The following is a 19,387-nucleotide window of genomic DNA, read 5'->3' as shown; positions in this document are numbered from 1 at the left end:
AGTGCACTGGGGTGGGCCTGGTGGAGCAGTTCCAGTGCCAGGGGGCACTACACCCAGCGGTTTGTGGAGACCATGCTGCTGGTGGAGAACTGTAGGGTCCAGCCAGCATGGTGACACCCAGCCTGAGCAGGCTTGCTTACGAGCAGGAATTAGACGTGCCAAAGGACATATGTTGGTGGAGGGCTACTCTGCAGTAAGCTGGAGATCACGTGTACACAGTTGAGGCCAAGAGTCAGTGAGATTTTGGTTATGATTGTTCCCAGTTAGATTGTTTTTGGCCAAGAAATTATCTAGGCACTTTTAATTAGGATGTTTTAGTCTTAAACACTGCTATTAATTTCTATTCAATTTCACAGAGGTTATGAAAGGTCATAACTACATATTTTTGGCCTTCAAAAGTAGAATTCAAAGGACCAAGAATTAATGTTTGATCCTCCTCTTGAGGAGGTTTCTTGTCTTGTGTAAGACCTCTCCTCACTGGCCTGGGCCAGAGTAGAAAAAGATGACCCAAGCCTACATCGGAATGCAAAGAAGGGCATTTTTTTCTCTCAGGAATTGCAGTGCTGCTTCTGATTATGTTTCAGATTATGTCACCTTGGTAAAGAAGGTCAACTGAGAGTTGGCAGATGTCCTGCAGGTGGAGTGAGGTGGGTAAATGTGGAGCAGGCAGGGGGGCTGTCCTTAGGGAGTGTGAGCAAAGAGGAGCAGAATGCAAATGATGGGATTCTGAGTAGAGACACTGCATCACTGGGTGGTGACTGTTGTCTGACTGCTTGGTGAGAGAAGAGCAGGCTTGTTATTCTTCAAGTCCTCTCACATCAAGTGACAGCAGCAACATAGCTTGAAAGTGGGAGCCCCCTGGTTGCTCAGGTGAAGCTGACAGCCTCAGAGTTATGGGGATTTTGGAGAGAGGATATTTAAAAGACTCCATGTGACTCTTTCTTGGTCATCGACTAGGCACAGCCTACTTAGCAGGGCCACCAAGTTCAGTCTGCTTCTTCTCTTGCTCGGTGAGGGCTTCCTGTCTCTAATCCCTACTCCATACACAGCCAGAGTGGGCTCCTTAAAATGCAGATGTGAGCTTGTCATCTCCCTGCTTAAAGATTGAGTGGATTTTAAATGCAACCCCCTCAACATGGCTTTCCAGGCCCTTCATGACCTGCTTTCTTCCTGAATGTCATCTCTTCTTTCCTCCCCATTCCTCCTGCACTCAGTGCTCTAGTCATTTTGATCCACTTTGAGTTCCTTGAATGCACCATCCACTCTCCCTCTGCCTGGCACACTGCATGTGGAACACAATAACATCATATAGCACATCATGCAGAATGGACAAGGCTGCTTGGAGACCAGTGGTGATCGGTGTGGCCTGGGCCTCCAGCTCACACCCTAACCCATCGGAGGCATGCCAGTTGGACAGCTCTGACCTCATCAAGCAATAGCCTACAAAGAACCTTCTAACCATTAACCAACCTTAAGTAAGTTTGGGAAATAGAGGACAGAGGTACTCGAAGGAATAATCTTACTATGATAATTTAACCATCCTAGGAAAGATCAAGTAACATAGGGAATGGAAGGCAAACCAGGGGCCACTTACTCAGCCACAGCCCTGCCATCCCACAGAGATAGCCCCATGGCAGAGCTGCAAATGAGGACCAGTGCTCCACCTTGGTGAAATACAGGATGACTGGGGTGAAGGAGATGAAGATCAAATTGAAGAAACCCAATGTGGAGACAAAGTGTGCTGCTTCTCCAAAGTTGGCACTTCCAAGAAACATCTTAAACAAAACCTGGAAGGGGAAAGAGACTCTTAAGCCACACAGTCAGAGATCTAGGTCAGAAAGGCGAGTTCTATTCATCTACATGGTGAACTCACCGGCCCAGAGCTTATTCGCCATTTCTCTTACCCTGCCATTGCCATGGCACCTAATGGGTTGTTGAGATAAGGAATTAAAAAGCCCTATAGCCTTCATATGAGACAGCAAATGCCAGAAAATGAATTCCTTATGGTGTTGAAAACTGCTGGGGTACCTACCGTACACTGTGTTAAGCACCACCATCAGTGATGGGTATAGGGTGAATGATAAGTAAGAGTACAGACAAGCCTAGAAAAATCTTCTAGGATTGAGATGCCATCAATTATTCCCTTCAAGCATGGGATTCATTTTGACAGATACTGAAAACTAAATTGGACAGAGAGAGCCTGTCATTATGTTGCTGTGAGAAATAATAATGATGCCTTGGATTTATAAGCACTTTTCTCTCTGAGCTCAAAACATTTTCACAAATTCTATGTTTATTCTCCAGATTAAAAAAAAAATTTCTAGGTTATAAATCTGCATACAGAGGAAAATGGCAAGGAGATGTGAATGGCTCACCTAAAGTCACACATCAGGCTGGAGAGGAATAGGGTCTCTAGCCCATATTTCTTGACTTTTTAGCCCCTCTGTTTCCTATCTTAATCCTTGAACAATGCAGAATAGAGCAGATCTTGTCAATGGTGCACATGTGATATTGTGCATGTCAGCAAATATTACGACTCCCAGAGTGAATACATCTGTAACATGGTCAGGAGAAGTCTCTCTGTGAGATAGCCAGCCCAGTCACATAGCAATTCCAGGTATTGCTTTTAATTTCAACTGAACTTATTATTTTTTCTCTTGAGAGACTTAACCAAGAGAACTTGAACACGTGCTAGTCTTTGGTCACATCAGACATCTCAGTGGAGTCTCAGTTGGGGGCAAGTTAGACACTAATGGCAACTGAGTGAATACTTGTCAAGCTTGTCACAGAATCAGTGGGCCAGGAAATGTTGATGTGGAAATAGACTCAATGCCCTCTGAGCTGCAGTGTTGGTGAATAATCGGAACAGGCAGCCAGGAGGGATGCAAAGGGCATTTTCTGCCTTTCAGAGAGAATGCTCTCATTCAGACAGCAAGAGAGGTGAAAGCGGAGCAGGCCTTCAGCTACTTCCAGAGACGTGGCTCTGGAAAGTGCAGCTTTGGGGAATATCTAGATCTGCTCTCTGAGTCCTCGCTTCTGAAGGCAGGGCAGTGACTCTGAATGGAATTTTCACTGAAGACAAGCAGCTCCAGTGGAGGAAGAACAGCGAGTACACAGTGCAAACACAGAGTATCCATCAGAGAGGAAAAGAGGCTCCTCATTTTGCTAATAACATGAGCCCCTGTGGCACAGGGTTAATGTGTGGCTAATGGTCAGCTCTCAAGTGAAAGCTTGTTATTTTTAACACCTCATTGGAGTTAAAATGATATTTTATCATTATTAGATATCATAACTATCATAGGTAGTTCAAGTAAAGAAACAGCAAGAGAGGAGAGGTCTCCTCAACCCCTGCTACAACTGGTTGAGGTTTGGGAGGAGTGGGGGCGTGGCGCGTGGGCTTGGGGTTGGCCAGTCAGAGTTTAAATCCTGGCTCTATCACTTCCTGGCTGTATGACCTTGGGCAAGTTACTTCATCTTTCAAAGCCTCCGTTTCCTCATCTGGAAAGTGGGGATGGTTACCTATGCCTCATAAGGGTGTGTTAACACAGGTGAAAATTTCTGGCAAGTGTCCAACATACAGCAAGTACTCATTATTATTTAAACCATCTCATTTTTTATCTAGCCAAGATTTGCTTTGTCCTTCCTTAATTTATTACTTAAGTCTAAGCTATGAACGGCAGTTGACTACATAAGAAAGTGCACGACATACCTTATATAATGCAGATGTGGAGGCTGAGCCCACTGCAAATGCCACTCCCACGATGGAATCCGTGTGGAAGTTATCGGCATACGCCATCATAACGATGCCGGTGATGGCCATTATTGCGGCAACTATCTGTGGAAGAGAATGCAAAGAAATAAAAAAAAATTGATACCTCCATATCCTAGCGCAAGCAACTGAAGACTTCATGCGAGGTGTTAAATGCTTCCTCAAACCCAATTACCTCCTGTACATCACTGTTTAAAAGTGGAGAGGATCGGTATTAACAAGAAATCAGTTGCTCATGAGACATTCAGGTGGAGAATATGAAAGCTGCTCACATTCTAATTAAAGGCTAGTAATTTTAGCTGAATTTTTTATCTCGACTTCCTAGAGATTAATACCTGTATTAGTGAAGTAAATTTAATAGGAAGTCACTTCAACGCATTTTCATCTATACTGTATTCTCTTTCTTCAAACAATTCAGCATACATTTTAATCAGCTCTTTAGATCTGTGCATGTTTCTAAAGATCTCCACATACTCAGGGCTGGACTAGGGAGACATAACATTGATGCAGGTAAGGGGTAGATTTCTGCCCATGAGAACAAAAAGAAAGCGAATGATCTCTGAGTGATTTATAAGGTGGGAGCTGAGTCTGCACTGTCACTGGATGTCAAATGGAGGCCAGTTCTTCCTTTTGTTTACATGCAAACTAAACCACAGGAAGATAATTTCATTCAATTAACTGCATAACTGAAATATTCATAATTTGATTGAAATCATAATGGTTTACTGTAAATCGATATGATCTTTGGTATATTCAAAACAGGAGTCCACTCCCTTTCTGAAATGCTGGTTTACATGTTCCTTTATCTTGAACTGGTTCTCAAAGGTAGGGTAAACAGTAAAATAACAACCCTGGAATAGGGAATGACATATCATTTCCTTGTGAAGTAGTCTCGCTGACTTTAAAATTGAGACGCAACTTGGTGGGAAATTTAAACATACATGGCCATTAATTTTGTTAAGCTTCAGTTCTGAGTATTCCCAAGTAAATCAATTCCTCTGTAGATACCTTTTTCACATATGTGATTTTTTTTTGGCCCTCTAGACCATTATCGGTGCATTATTTATGACAACAAACTGTAGATCTTTAACATGTAACTGTAGACTTGCTCCAGGGTGGTGCAAAGTGTGATAACGATGACACCCATAATTTAGATGCTGCTAAAGCAATTCTTTTGTTAATGACCCCCAAAAGCAAGCACACAGTTGGTTTCAGAGCCAGCTCCATACTAAAGCGTCTTTTATGAAAAGCAGCAGGAGTACTTGAGAACAGACGCTAACATGTCAACAGTGAAAAACCGTCTTCATAAAGCCTTATCCAGGCGGCTGCGTGACGGGAGGCGTTTCTCCTGCTGAGTGAATATCATATTCTCTAAAGCTGCCTGGCGTGCGTTCTAGTTAGAGTCTGCCTCAAACTATAGGGAATGGAATTTAATACACACACCATGAGGTGTCAAAGAAATTTTCCAAACAAGAAGTAATAGACTCATAAATAAACATGGCGAGAGGGTTATCTAGACCTGGAAATTCCATGAGGGTTATCATTTTCTTTGATTTGGGGATTTATAGTTCAGCCAGGGATTTGCAACAATTCTTTGGACAGTCTGATTTCAGAGAAATGAAAAGACACGTTAGACACGGGCATTTTCTGATTTGTTTTTGCGTTTACATAATGCTCATGGGTGAAAGTATTCAGGTGCACTAACAGATTTCCCTCATGAGACTGACTTGTAGGATAATAAATTTAAATTAATGTTTGTTTCCTTTTGGCCAAGCAACAGTTGTAGTTCCTTGGTCAAATAAACAGGAGGTTTCTCCAAGACAGGGTTCATAGCACACAGTGCTAATCCTAACGAACTTCAAGATGATGTGCTGTTTCATATTTAAAATTATTAAAATTATTCTGTAATATATAATATCTGAGTTTAGGGAATTGTATATAATATATAATTCCAGGGTTAGGGAATTATGAAAACAAACCGCCCATACAAAAAGAAAAAGGCAAAAAACAAAAATACTATCTGGAAAATGATGACCTTTTAATACAATTAGCCCCAGGATATGACCCCAGTGGGGAACTCTCCCTTTTCTGAGTCATCCATTAGTAAAAATATATATGCACAATGTTTCTATTGTAAGTTTTCTCAAGATAGGAATTGAATGTGGACAAAGATTACATAATTTTATAGCAATTCAAAATTTATAACCATGATGAGCTTCTTAAAGATCTCCATTACATTTTATATTCAAGCGCTTGTGAAAATATTAGCCTGGACCACTTAAATTGACATATCAATTACACCAGTGTCTCTTTCAATTGCCTTCGTGGAGAGAAGCATTTTTCACTTCAGGAGGCCAGACAACGCTGTTAGCTAAGTTCTAAAAGCCTGAAAATCTGAATATTTGAGATGTTAGAAAAATTCTTCTCTATGGTATGAACAGTAATTTATAGGTTAATAATTTATAGGTTATATAGGTTTCCTGGGGGTGAAGATAAATTATTTTCCACATTTTTATTTAAATTTCACAACCATCTGATAGAACATTCTCTAGGGCCATGCTGTAAGAAATTTTTAATATGTTTCTTATCTACACAGTGGAACTAAGAGAAGGGAGCTCAGCTAATCTAGAAACTGCAGGAAAACGTTGGGTGGAAGGCTCCTTTGGAGTGGTCGTTCAGATGATTCCACGGTGGCCGTGCTTGGTACCATTGGTTAACTGCAGAGGAAATACTCTTCAGATTTCCAGAGAACGATAACCTAAGCACAGATCTGAGTCACATGCATTTTCCGAATTTATCAGTCATCAAGGAAGGATTAATAGTCTGTCCTTCTCAACAGAAAAACATAACTGTTCTCGGGCTTAGGACGCTGAAAATGTGCTTGCAGGAAGCCTGTGCCTTAAATATTGTGTCAGAAGTGCTCGTATTTGTATATCCACATGGTGACAACCACAAAAAATACTTCTGAGCACATTAGCATCCACATGAGGGTCTCTTCTGATGAAAGTGCACCATCACGTGGTGCCACCTGCTTGGCTTCGGAGAAACGTGGCTCTCCTCACTACCTATTTCAGTTCCAACCCCATAACCAACCAGAGGTATCTAAATAAGATGGAAAACCCACTACTACCATTACCTGAATCTGATCTGAGTGAGAATGTTAGTAACCACAGTGACCATAAAACTGCCAATGCCTCTTTTTTAACTTGTAAACCTCTCGATCCTTTCACATCATGGTGTGCCCACCTGGGGTGAGTACCCTGAGGAAGAGGATCTATTTAGCCCATTATCCCAGCATGCCACTTGAGCGACATCACCTGAGCCAGCTGCCCTCCTCTGCAGGCTTAGCACCCTCTGAAAGCCTCTGCATCAATTTTCAGGGCCATTCAGAGGGGGACCGTGAGGCTGTTTGAGTCTGTACCTAGAGCCCAAAGAGGGATCTAGAGGTGACCTCACTGTGCCTCATACCACCTGTGAACCTGCATGACAGCTAGGTTTCTTTCACCTCTCAAAGAATTAGTTTGTACAGATAAAGCCTGGAGAAGCATTTTCTTTGACCTAGGACAGGTCAAACCAAAGGGGTGCAGAGCCTCAAACAAAGATTCCTGCCCCCACCCCCTGCCACACACACGCATCTATTTTTATATAAATAAAATCCATCTGAAAATGATCTCAAAGGGAGACCAGGATGGAAAAGAGGGAAAGAAATCCCAGAAGGAAAGACGAAAGAGTGTGTGTGGAGAATGAAGCAGGCCTATTGACTGCACCTTGTTACAGGGGTTATGGCTTCCTCGTGGGCATAAAATTGGAGACCCATTACAACCCAGCTTTCTCTTCTCTGTATTCATGAGTCATCTTCTGCCAAGAGGGAAATGAAAGGGATGAGTTCCACTACCCATCCTCTGTTGCCTCCTCCAGGGAGCATGAAGGTTCTGGATAGAATATTCTGCACTGCAGGTGAAGGAACAGTTACTGCATAAATGTCAACCAAGGGTAAGATGGAAACAAAGATGATCTTGAATCTTATCTAAATATGTAATATTGGCACAAATCAGTAGCAGCTCAGCTCCAGTGTCCTGATTTAGAGAGCTCTAGAGCCCAATTTGAATTCAGAGAAGTACAGTTTAAGCAATGAAAGAGTCAGTGTAACCAACATACTCCAGTCAGTCCTTGGTGGATCTCGGAAAGTCTCCAAAAGAGCCACATTTGGGAAGTTAACTGCAGAGGAACCCAATTACAGCTAGAAAATATGTGGGTGCCAAGCTGAAGCGACACGAATTCATTTCCTATAACTGCTAAGAAAGTTGGGGCCTGCTAACTACTCACCACCCACCAATTTTCTCTGTATGTTCAAGGAAATTTTAAAATGAAAGAAAAATTTCAATTAATAGTATGAAAAATAAGGGAGGGACAGGATCTGAAAGAAAGGGTTTTAACTTTCTTGTCTGACATTTACTTTTTATTGGCGTGAAATAGATACCAGCGATGGAGGAAATACCCCAGCCAGTGGCTCATTTTCTTTGAGGAGAACATTTTTTTAAATGGAGGTGATTTCTCTGGTTCTTGTGAATTTAAGAACTCTAGCTAAAAAAGACAGAATCTTGGAGATGGAAAAATATCCATCTTCAAAGCTACAAGAGTTGGGTTCTCACTTACTAACATCTTTGCAATTAAAAAAAAAATACGACCTTTCAAAGAAGTTTACTAATTTCCATGGGATGACCATATGTCAGCTATAAGCAACTACTCATGAAAGAGTTTCTTAACACATCAAAGTTTACCTGCAAATTGGTTGAAATTATTTCATAATAGAAAAGTAAATGTATAATGGATTACCTTTTCATCTGTAATTCAATAAATATTCCAAGGAAACAAAATATTTTAACAAGTTATTCATAATACATAATTATTTTTGATGTAAGCATTGCTGATTCTGACCAACTAGTACTCCAGATAAACTCATATTTACTGATATTATAACTTAAAGCATCTCTCATTCTGTCCACAGTATTATTTTGACATGAAAAATAGAAGTAGGGAAGGCCATATATTTTATCTTAAGTGTGATCATTCTTGAGTCAAGCAATGAAAATTGTAATCCAAATGATCTGTTTCTAAACTACTGAAGCCTTAGAATGAATCAGAAGTATATATTTTAATATGATGACTGAAAGCAACCCTTTAACTATTTAAAAAAAGAGTAGTTGGGGCCGGCCCCATGGCATAGCGGTTAAGTGCACGCGCTCCCGCTGCTGGCGAGTTGGGTTCGGATCCTGGGCGCGCACCGACGCACCACTTGTCAAGCCATGCTGTGGCGGTGTCCCATATAAAGTGGAGGAAAATGGGCACGGATGTTAGCCCAGGGCCAGTCTTCCTCAGCAAAAAGAGGAGGATTGGCATGGATGTTAGCTCAGGGCTGATCTTCCTCAGAAAAAAAAAAACAACAACAGTAGTCCAAGTAGGGTGGCATCTACAGACTATGCTTTTGATTATTTGTGGATGTTGGCAATAAAAGCTGCATTTATGTTGTCAGTATTCTATTTGCCCTCCTTTAATTTCTCAAACGACCTAATTATACATGTTCTCAATATGTCTCAGGAGGAAAAGAATTGCTGATACTGCCAAAAGGCAAAATGCTGACTATGTTTTGGTGCTTCTCATATTCCATGGCCTGATTATGGGCATCTTTAAAATAACACCTTGACATTCATCTGGAACATTGCATTAAACACTTTCTAATGTTTCACAGTAAGAAGCGAAGCACTTCCAGTCACTTAAAGAGAAAAATATCTGACTTCTATCAGCATGTCTGACATTAATGCTTACCATTTTGCCATTTAGGATGTCAATTTATGTATATATTTATGATGTCTTAATTTATGCAAGTACTTATTGGCTTGGTTGTTACTGCCATGGAGTCAATTCTGACTCCTAGTGACCTTGTGTCCAGCAGAGCGAAACCCTGCCCAGTCTTTTTGGATCATCCTCTCACTTTCCCACACTGTATCATTTGATGCTCCACTGCTATTGCTGCTGTTCATGGGGTTTTCATGGCCAATATTTTTGGAAGTGGGTGGCCAGGTCCTTCTTCCTAGTCTGTCTGAATCTGGAAGCTCCACTGAAACCTGTTCACCATGGGTGACCCTGCTCATATTTGAAATACCAGTGGCATAGCTTTCAGCATCACAGCAACAGGCAGCCCCCACAGTATAACAACTGACAGATGGGTGGTGTGGTTTCCTGACTGGGAAACAAACCCCGGGCTGCAGTGGTGAGAGCACTGAATCTTAATCACTAGAACACAAGGGCTGGCACTTATTGGCTACTTAACATTTTTTCTATCAGGTCTTATTACTTCCAGATGCTGTATCAGTTTCCTGAGGCTGCTGTAACAAATTACCACAAACTTGGTGACTAAAAGCAATAGAAATTGACTCTCTTACAGTTCTGGAGGCCAGAAGTTCAAAATCCACAGGGCTGTGCTCCCAATGGCAGCTGTAGGAGAGCATACGTTCCTTGCCTCTTCCAGGTTCTGATGGCTGTTCTGGGTTTCCTGGGCTTGTGGCCACATCACTCCAATCTTTGTCTCTGTGGTCACATTGCCTCCTCCTCTTCTGTGGGTCTCTCCTGTGTGTGTCTCTTATAAGGATACTTGTTATTGGATTTATGGCCACCCAGATAATCCAGAATGATCTCCTCTTTGCAAGATCTTTAATTTAATTATGTCAGCAAAGACCGTTTTTTCCCAAATAAGGTCACATTCACAGGTTCTGGGGATTAGGATGTGGACACCTTATTGGGGGTGTCAATTTTAAAATGGCAATGGTTTATAGCCTCTAGGTAGAGTTCCTAAATCTGTGATTTAAATACAAGTTATACACCTGAGTTTTATTTGAGATCTTTTGATCTCAAATAAATATTGAACCTCTTTTGATAGGACCTCTTGCATCAGTAAGTTTCATGGTTAAATACATTCATTCACTCTAATACGACTGATTTCTCACTGGTAAATCTAATATAAATGTATTGATTTCCTTTTGGTATTTGGATGCCACTGAAAGAGCAGAAAAGCCCCTAAATCTCTTTTTCCCTCTTCTGACCAGGCCCTCCAAATTCTCATGGATGATACATGGTAGTGGTAGACAGAAAAGAGAATGATCTCCTAAGCATGAGTTCATTCACTATATCCCCAAATGTCTATTGAGCCTTTACATTGTCCTCTGCATATTCTAGGTCTTAGAGGCAGAGCTGGCTTCGCGGGCACATGACCTGTGCAGACACACAGGGCTCCATGATTAGAAGGGCCCCACCCTTGGTTTAATGCTCTGCTGTTGCCATCTTGAAATTATTAATTTTTTTAACAGGGGGCCCTGCGTTTTCATTTTGTACTGGGCCCCACAAATTATGTAGCCCATTCTGAACGGAGCAGTGAGCAATGCAGGGAATGTCCCTGCTCTCGAGGACTTGTCAGAGTACCTGACGGTAGACAGCCAGCATCAGTGGTTACATAGTAAAAACATGATGCTAAGCCCTTTGGGTGTCCAATCTAAGATAAGCTGGTGGAGAGTGTTGGTACCACATCTGGGTATATTTTAATGATATCATGGACTGAATCGGAGTTTCTCATCTTGTCTTCTACCACAGCTTTCTACTTCTTGTTCATGTCAAGCTTCAGTTGTGAATTTCTGAGCAGCATCTCCCAAGATACAGCCAGAATTTGCTAATGAGCTATTAAAAAGAAAGTTTTCAGGGTTAATGGCTATCATAAACTGTCTCTCTAATATAGACAATAATTTCAGCATTTAGGGAGGCAAGGACCCTGGAATTGTTGCAACTAGAGCAATATTTTGATAGCAAAGTATGTTTCAAATCCATTCTTGGACATCTCTTTCAGAGAACAATAATTGTGTGATGTTTACCTTCTGGGAAAAGGCTATTCATTTGGACCTTCTAAAGAATTATTTTCTCAATATTTTCATCATGGTAGCATGCCAGATTATAAGAATGAGATCTGGCTCTTTAAATCTGCATGGCTTTCAATCAATCTAACAGAACAAGCATACAAAAAAATTTTTATTTTTAAATCCATGTTGTTTCTGAAAGGAATAAACTCAGAACTGAAGTAGTTGGTGGAAACTTAATATAGGTCAATTAAGGATTTGTACCCAAAAGTACAAGTTGTTGCTTTTAGTTCCATTTCTAGATTAGTCACGCTAGATATATAGCCACTTTTAACAGCATTGTGCCATTACCAGTGACTTTAATTACTGTTTGGTAATCTTATCTACTTACACCAATATTAATTAAATCTATCTTTGGGAGGGGGAAAAGACATGAAGGAGTTGTCCCAATATATATTGATCAAAAAAAAGCAAATCATAATCTTTACTGTGGCTGATTTTCTCGGATCCTTTTTTCCTGAGGACAGAAGGAGTTGATTACACCATTAATTCTAAAAAAAGAACTTATTTTCTTTTTAGTTTTAGTGCCTCCTGTTGAAATCAGCTGACTGCCCAATGAAAACAATCTCTATATATTTTCATGTTGTTGTAACTGCCTAGGCATCTTAATGCATCTTCAAATTCCAATTTGTACTCAGAACCAGAGAGAGAAGTTTTACAGAAACTTCATGAAACAAAGCAGCTCTCCTGATGCCAAGGATGTAGGATTAAGGGCGGCCTCCCGCATTGAATCAAGTGTGCCATTACCCTCACGCCCATGAACCTGTCTTTCAGCACGATCCACGACAGCAAGAAGACAAAGGCTTTGTTACAACAGAACAGAGCAGAGACATCTGTGGCTGTCAGCTTCTTTAAAGCCAGTAAATACAGGTAATTAGTCAAAGTCCATAGAATAGAAAAGGGAGCAGTTCTTTTAAGAAAGAGCTTCAGTGTCAGACCATCTTCACCAAAAATCCGACTGCATTCCCTAGAAAAGAAAAAGAGGTTAATAGTCAGGTACTAATTGTGACACATCTCTGTTGCCTAACTCTTCACAGCCATTTTCAGGCAAGAGCACAAACACTTAAGACCCATCGTTCATCTGCGGAACCTGCGGAACCCAGTTCTGCCACCTACAGGTCACAACAAGTGCAAAGAGTTCCATGGAAAAGAGCCTACAGCTTCCCAGGCACAGAGCCAGGCCTCTCCTACCTATTCTCTGAGACTGCTGGGACAGCCATTCTGCTGTTGCTAACATTCTCAGGGAAGCCTGGAGAAATACAGAAACGAGTAGTTGCTGGAATTACTAGCTATTGGAAGAGAAAGAAGATTCTTTCCCAATCGGCGAATGTGGCAGGATCAAGATGGCTACTGTGGCAACAGGCTACAGACCAACTAGCAGCCTCATGTATCAGGGAAAGCCATACACAGCTTGGGACTTTATTATTCCTAAAGCACTGTGCTTCTTTCTAATGTATCTGCCCAACTGACTAATTTCTTTTTCCTCTAGCATTTTTAAGGCAGAAAAAAATGAAGAAAGCTTCTGTGATAACCCCAAAATGGAAAAAAATAAAAGTGAAACTCAGGTTGTATTTATATGCAAATATTTGGCTACTTTGGAGGAATTATCTGAATTCATTGTGTAAAAATAGTCACTTCAGTTAAATCTTTGATTTGTTTGATTTCTGACTAAATTTATTATTTAGCCCAAGGGGCCATTTTAATCAAAATATTCAAGCTAGTCATACAGACAAGCAATAATGGAAGGGATAGAATAATAGTGCTTAGTTGACTATGGACTAGAAACAGGCTTGCCACTGGGAGAATTCAGCTTTATTATTTTCACTCAGTTGTTCATGAACATCCAAGCATTTATTGTGCAATTATCATGTGCCAGACATTGTATTTTCAAGAGTAGTATACATAGCTTGTTCAAAGCAACAAGTTACTAATGTTTGCTCTTTTATAATGAAATCTATTTACATGGCTCTAGATAGTACTAGCACTGGTGTCTCTTCCAGGTTTTTCTGACGAGAAATAATTGTGCCTTCAAGTATTATAAACCCAGGTAATCTCTAGCCAGTTTGCCTCACATGTGTGGAGCCACTTACCCCACAGGAGGACCACGTGGAGGGAGGGACAAAGTGGCAAGGCTCTAAGCACAGGGGCAGGGCTTCAATATCAAGTCTCCTAGTAAACCTTGCTTCCAGGCAGCTGAGGATGCTGAGAGTCGTAGGTCAGCAAGTCCAGAAGGTTAAAATGGATATTGCACACAGGGAAACCCATGCAGTGGTTTTACTTTTATGTGAGAGAAACAAAAAAGGAAGGATTTTCGTAAAAGGGAAATGTGATTTCCCAAAGGTAAATTTTAACTTGAAAGAGACAAAACTTCAATGAAGGGACTAAATAACCTAAAGGCAATGTCTTTTGTAAAGTAAACAGAAATCACACGTGCTCACACGCATGGGAAAATGGATGGCCTCCCTCAAGCTCTACAGCCGTGGAGATACTCTGAATCAGAGCCACACATAGACCAAGCAGCAGTTTTCATAGAACATCCTGGGCCCAAGTTTCTGTACAGGTATACCTTGGAGATATTGCGAGTTCGGTTCCAGATCACCACAATAAAGCGAACATCGCAATAAAGCGAGTCACATGGATTTTTTGGTTTCCCAGTGCATATAATAGTTATGTTTATATTATACTGTAGTCTATTAAGTGTGCAATAGCATTACGTCTAAAAAAACAATGTACATAAGTAAAAAAATACTTTATTGCTAAAAAATGCTAACCATCATCTGAGCCTTCAGCAACTCATAATCTTTTTGCTGGTGGAGGGTCTTGCCCTGATGTTGATGCCTGCTAACTGATCAAGGTGGTGGTTGCTGAAGGTTCAGGTGGCTGTGACAATTTCTTAAAATAAGACAACAGTGAAGTTTGCCACATCGATTGACTCTTCCTTTCAAAATGATTTCTCCGTAGCATGTGATGCTTTTGATAGCATTTTACACTAAGTAGAATGTCTTTCAAAATTGGACTCAATTCTCTCAAACCTTCCTGCTGCTTTATCAACTAAGTTCATGTAGTATTCTAAATTCTTTGTTGTTGTTTCAGCAATCTTCATGGCATCTCCACTGGTAGATTCCATCTCAAGAAACCACTTTCTTTGCTCAACCATAAGAAGCAACTCCTCATCTGTTAAAGTTTTATCATGAGATGGCAGCAATTCAGTCACATCTTCAGGCTCCACTTCTAATTCTAGTTCTCTTGCTGTTTCCACCACAACTGCAGTTACTTCCTCCACTGAAGTCTTGAACCCCTCAAAGTCATCCATGAGGATTGGAATCAATTTCTTCCAAACTTCTGTAAATGTTGATATTTTGACCTCTTCCCGTGAATCACAAATGTTCTTAATGGCATCTAGAATGGTGAATCCTTTTCAGAAGCTTTTCAATTTACTTTGTCCAGATCTGTCAGAGGAATCACTATCACTATCTGTAGTTTTATGAAATATATTTCTTAAATAATAAGATTTGGAAGTCAAAATTACTCCTTGATCCATGGGCTGCAGAATGGATATTGTGTCAGCAGGCATGAAAACATTAATCTCATTGCACATCTCCATCAGAGCTCTTGGATGACCAGGTGCATTGTCAATGAGGAGTAATATTTTGAAAGTAATCTCTTCTCCAAGCAGTAGGTCTCGACAGTAGGCTTAAAATATTCACTAAACCATGTTTTAAACAGATGTGCTGTCATCCAGGCTTTGTTGTTCCATTTATAGAGCACAGGCAGAGTAGATTTAGCATAATTCTTAAGGGCTCTGGGATTTTTGGAATGGTAAGTGAATATTAGCTTTAACTTAAAAGTCCCCAGCTGCATTAGCCCCAAACAAGAGAGTCAACCTGTCCTTTGAAACTTTGAAGCCAGGCATTGACTTCTCCTCTTTACCTATGAAAGTCCTAGATGGAATCTTCTACATTAAAAATTTGTTGTTTAGTGTAGCCACTTTCATTAATTATCTTAGCTCAATCTTCTGGGTAACTTGCTGCAGCTTCTACACCAGCACTTGCTGCTTCACCTTGCACTTTTATGTTATGGAGACAACTTCTTTCCTTAAACCTCAGGAACCAACCTCTGCTAGCTTCAAACTTTTCTTCTACAGCTTCCTCACCTCTCTCAGCCTTCATAGAATTGAAGAGAGTTAGCACCTTGCTCTGGATTAGGCTTTGGCTTAAGGGATTCCTCCATATCAGCAATAAGGCTCTTTTGCTTTCTTATCATTTGTGTGTTCACTGGAGTAGCACTTCTAATTTCCTTCAAGAACTTTTCCTTTGAATTCACAACTTGGCTAATTATTCAGCACAAGAGGCCTGGCTTACAGCCTGTCTCAGCTTTTGCCTTCCTCGCTAAGGTTAATCATTTTTAGCTTTTGATTTAAAATGAGAAACATGCGACTTTTCCTTTCACTTGAACACTTAGAAGTCATTGTAGAGTTATTAATTGGCTTTATTTCAATATTGTTGTGTCTCAGAGAATAGGGAGGCCCAAGGAGAGGGAGAGAGATGGGGGAATGGCCCGTCAGAGGAACAGTCAGAACACACACATTTATTAATTAGGTTTGCTGTCTTATATGGATGCAGTTCGTGGTGCCCCAAAACAATTACACTTGTAATATCAAAGATCACTGATCACAGATCACTATAACAAATATAATAATGATGAAAAAGTTTGAAATATTGTGAGAATTGCCAAAATGTGGCACAGAGATATGAAGTGAGCAAATGCTGTTGGAAAAATGGCAGCAATAGATTTGCTTGCAGCAGGGTTGCCAAAAACCTTCAATTTGTAAAAAATGCAGTTATCTGCAAAGTGCAATAAAGTGAGGCACAATAAAATGAGGTAGGCTTGTATTCTGTATTTACAAAGGGATCTGCTCTGTGAGAGAGTCTACTGGGGAGAGCCAGAGTTGAGAGTCATGGGTTTATCCTGACGTGGACAACTACTAAATGCCTTTTTAAATACACATTTATGAAGAACCACACAAACCCATTTCTGACTAGAGGATTTCTGATCACTGGTGATCTTCTCATCACCCTAGCTGGTGATGGTTCTTCCTTCCCAGAGCCCACCATCATGCTAGGTTGAGTGCTCTAAAGCAAAGACTTTGTATGCACGTGAGCAAACATTCTGACCCCCGGGGAAGACCAGCAGAGGCCTCTGGACAGGGAGAACCCCCAGGCAAAGTGCAGCTGACACCCCCCTAACCCCCCTCTCCCCCATCGGCCCTGGCTTCTCCTGCCACCCAGGTCTTGGCTTCCTCTTTGTTCCTCTTCTTCTTCCTTCTCTCATTGTCAACCTTCTCCCCATTTCTCACTGCTGTTGCAGGAATTAAAAATGCTCTCCATTCAAACACCGGGTCACCTGTGTAGAATCTTATGCTATTTAAGCATTAAGTGCTAAGAAATGCAAAAATTCAAGAAAGAATGGATTTCTATGGAGAAACAAATAACAGTAGGTCTCTCTTTGGGATGATGATATCAGAATTTCTAGACAAGGTGGCAAAATTTGGAATGAAGCTTAGAGGTTGAGGGACACTAATAATTTAATTATGCTCATCCTTGTTACAGCAGCTAGCAGTTATTGAACCCTTTCTGCGTGTCGGATGGCATCTTTAAGCAGATTTCATAGGTGCTTGACATAGACAAATACATCTTTGGCTCTAATTTCATGCTTTCTAGAGATTTTTTCCTTAAGAAAACACTCTTGTCAAAGCTATGTTATATAATTTTTTTCTTCTTAAATTTCAAATTCACCTGAGGTAGTTGGATTCTCTTGATAGTATGTAAATGGAATGATTAAAATATAAAAAACTACTTCCAAATGGGCTATCCTTACCACCTAGATTCGATACTTTATTGAAAATTCTTTTGATGTTAGTGATAATAAAAAACTGGAAATGCTTTCATACCATTCAAGAGAAAAGGAAACAATAGTCAGAGGGTCTGGTGCTATGGGACAAATTCTGTTTCAGTCTTATACAATAACGCTATTTCCCCTTGTTCTCTGTGAGAGCTTCTGGGAGTGCTTTCTTGGCAGATGGTGTTAATGAGTCTACAGGAATAAAACGATCAAGGATCTCAGAATTTTCTGGCAGTGTTTACCTCTCATATGCAAGGGGCTGCTGGAGAATATTCCCTTCAAAGACAATGTTTTCTGCTTGACAATTAAAGGTCTTTGATTCCATTTCAGAAATGGTCAACTTCACTCTCCCCGCACTAACAGGTGGAGGTGTCATGTCAAATCATAGATTTTGCTAAATTCAGAGTTAGTCTGACACGAGAGATGTGGTGAAGATGAAACTCATTCCCAAAACAACGTTTCCGTTAGCAGCAGCCTCTTGTTGTAAATGTGTTATCTTAAACCAAACTCACTTGGCTTGCTTTGAGGTGTTCTGAGGCACTACTTCCCATACTAAACTCCTGTTGTTTTTATCAGCTTGTGTGTCTAAACCATAGGAGCACTTGAGGAAAACACACATGCAATGGGCTGTGGGGGATCAGAATTGGCCACCTCAAAATATATCTCTTTGCCTTGATTATTTTCAAGAACAAAACACTCTGAAAGAAACTTTGACCTCCCTCCCCCAACTGCATGAAAGAAATTGAAGATAGAAGGCCTGTCCCAGGACAAGCCATCAACATAGATAACTCTGGGTATCAGTAGACTGGCAGGATCCTTGCTAAGACCACTCTTATCAAAGTTCTGTTTACAAACATTTGCTTTTCCATCTCCGTGTGAATTGCCTTCCTCTCCTTTGAAGTCCCAAACCACTACCCCCAACACCCTCCTTTGTCTTTAGCTGAAGATGCTATTTAAGCTGGCAGCTCAGCCATTGGCGAGTTACTCAGTTTTCCTGGGTCTCTCCCATGTATACATGTTAGAAAGCTTTGTTTGATTTTCTCCTGTTATTCTGTCTCATGTCAATTTAATTTGTAGAGCAGCCAGAAGGACCTAGAATGGGTAGAGGAATTCTCTTCCTCCCCTACAGGGTAAATGCAGGTATTTTCAAACAGGGAGAATTCTAGTCTGATAATCACATCCCCTGCAATCATTTATTAAAATATTGTGGGGCCGGTCCGGTGGCATAGTGGTTAAGTTCACACATTCCGCTTCGGCGGCCTGGGGTTTGTCAGTTCGGATCCTGGGCACAGACCTACTCACTGCTCATCAAGCCATGCTGAGAATGCATTTTGTATAGAAGAGCTACAACTCTACAACTATGCTACACAACTATGTAGTGGGGCTTTGGAAAGAAAAAAGAAAAAAAAAGAGGAAGATTGGCAACAGATGTTAGTGCAGGGCGAATCTTCCAAAAAAAAAAATCTTGTTTAAAAAATAAATAAATAAAATGTCATCCTCCATTGTCACTTTCTAAAAATATATGTATATATATTGTTATTAAAAATGACCTTTGCCCCAACATCATGTCTGTTTTGATGGGACTCAAATACAAAGTATCTTTAGCAATCACAAAAAGGTATAAGTCTTTTTTCTGTCCCCCAAACCAGAAAACATTTATTATTCTTAAATTGGTTTGTGTTTCTTTAATTATAATTGAATTTTTATGGACACACATGGAAAATTAGCTCACAGTGTGACTTTAATGTTCCCAGGC

General features: G+C 40.6%; 1 protein-coding gene across 1 annotated transcript in view; it reads right to left on the bottom strand.

The window, feature by feature from the left end:
* SLC35F4 (solute carrier family 35 member F4) overlaps positions 1–19,387 on the bottom strand; it is a 248,266-nt gene that overhangs the window by 4,195 nt on the left and 224,684 nt on the right. Inside the window, exons 4-6 of the mRNA XM_087448449.1 lie at positions 12,478–12,697; positions 3,710–3,835; positions 1,595–1,787 (exon numbers count right to left, since the gene is read on the bottom strand). Of these exons, the coding sequence (XP_087304575.1) occupies positions 1,595–1,787; positions 3,710–3,835; positions 12,478–12,697 (539 nt within the window). The remainder of the gene's footprint in view (positions 1–1,594; positions 1,788–3,709; positions 3,836–12,477; positions 12,698–19,387) is intronic.

Source organism: Ceratotherium simum, chromosome 24 (assembly GCF_057802395.1).
Source record: "Ceratotherium simum simum isolate JZ-2026a chromosome 24, ASM5780239v1, whole genome shotgun sequence".
Taxonomy (NCBI): Eukaryota; Metazoa; Chordata; class Mammalia; order Perissodactyla; family Rhinocerotidae; genus Ceratotherium; species Ceratotherium simum.
Note: the sequence above shows the minus strand (reverse complement) of the source record. Positions and strands in the feature narration are given on the sequence as shown.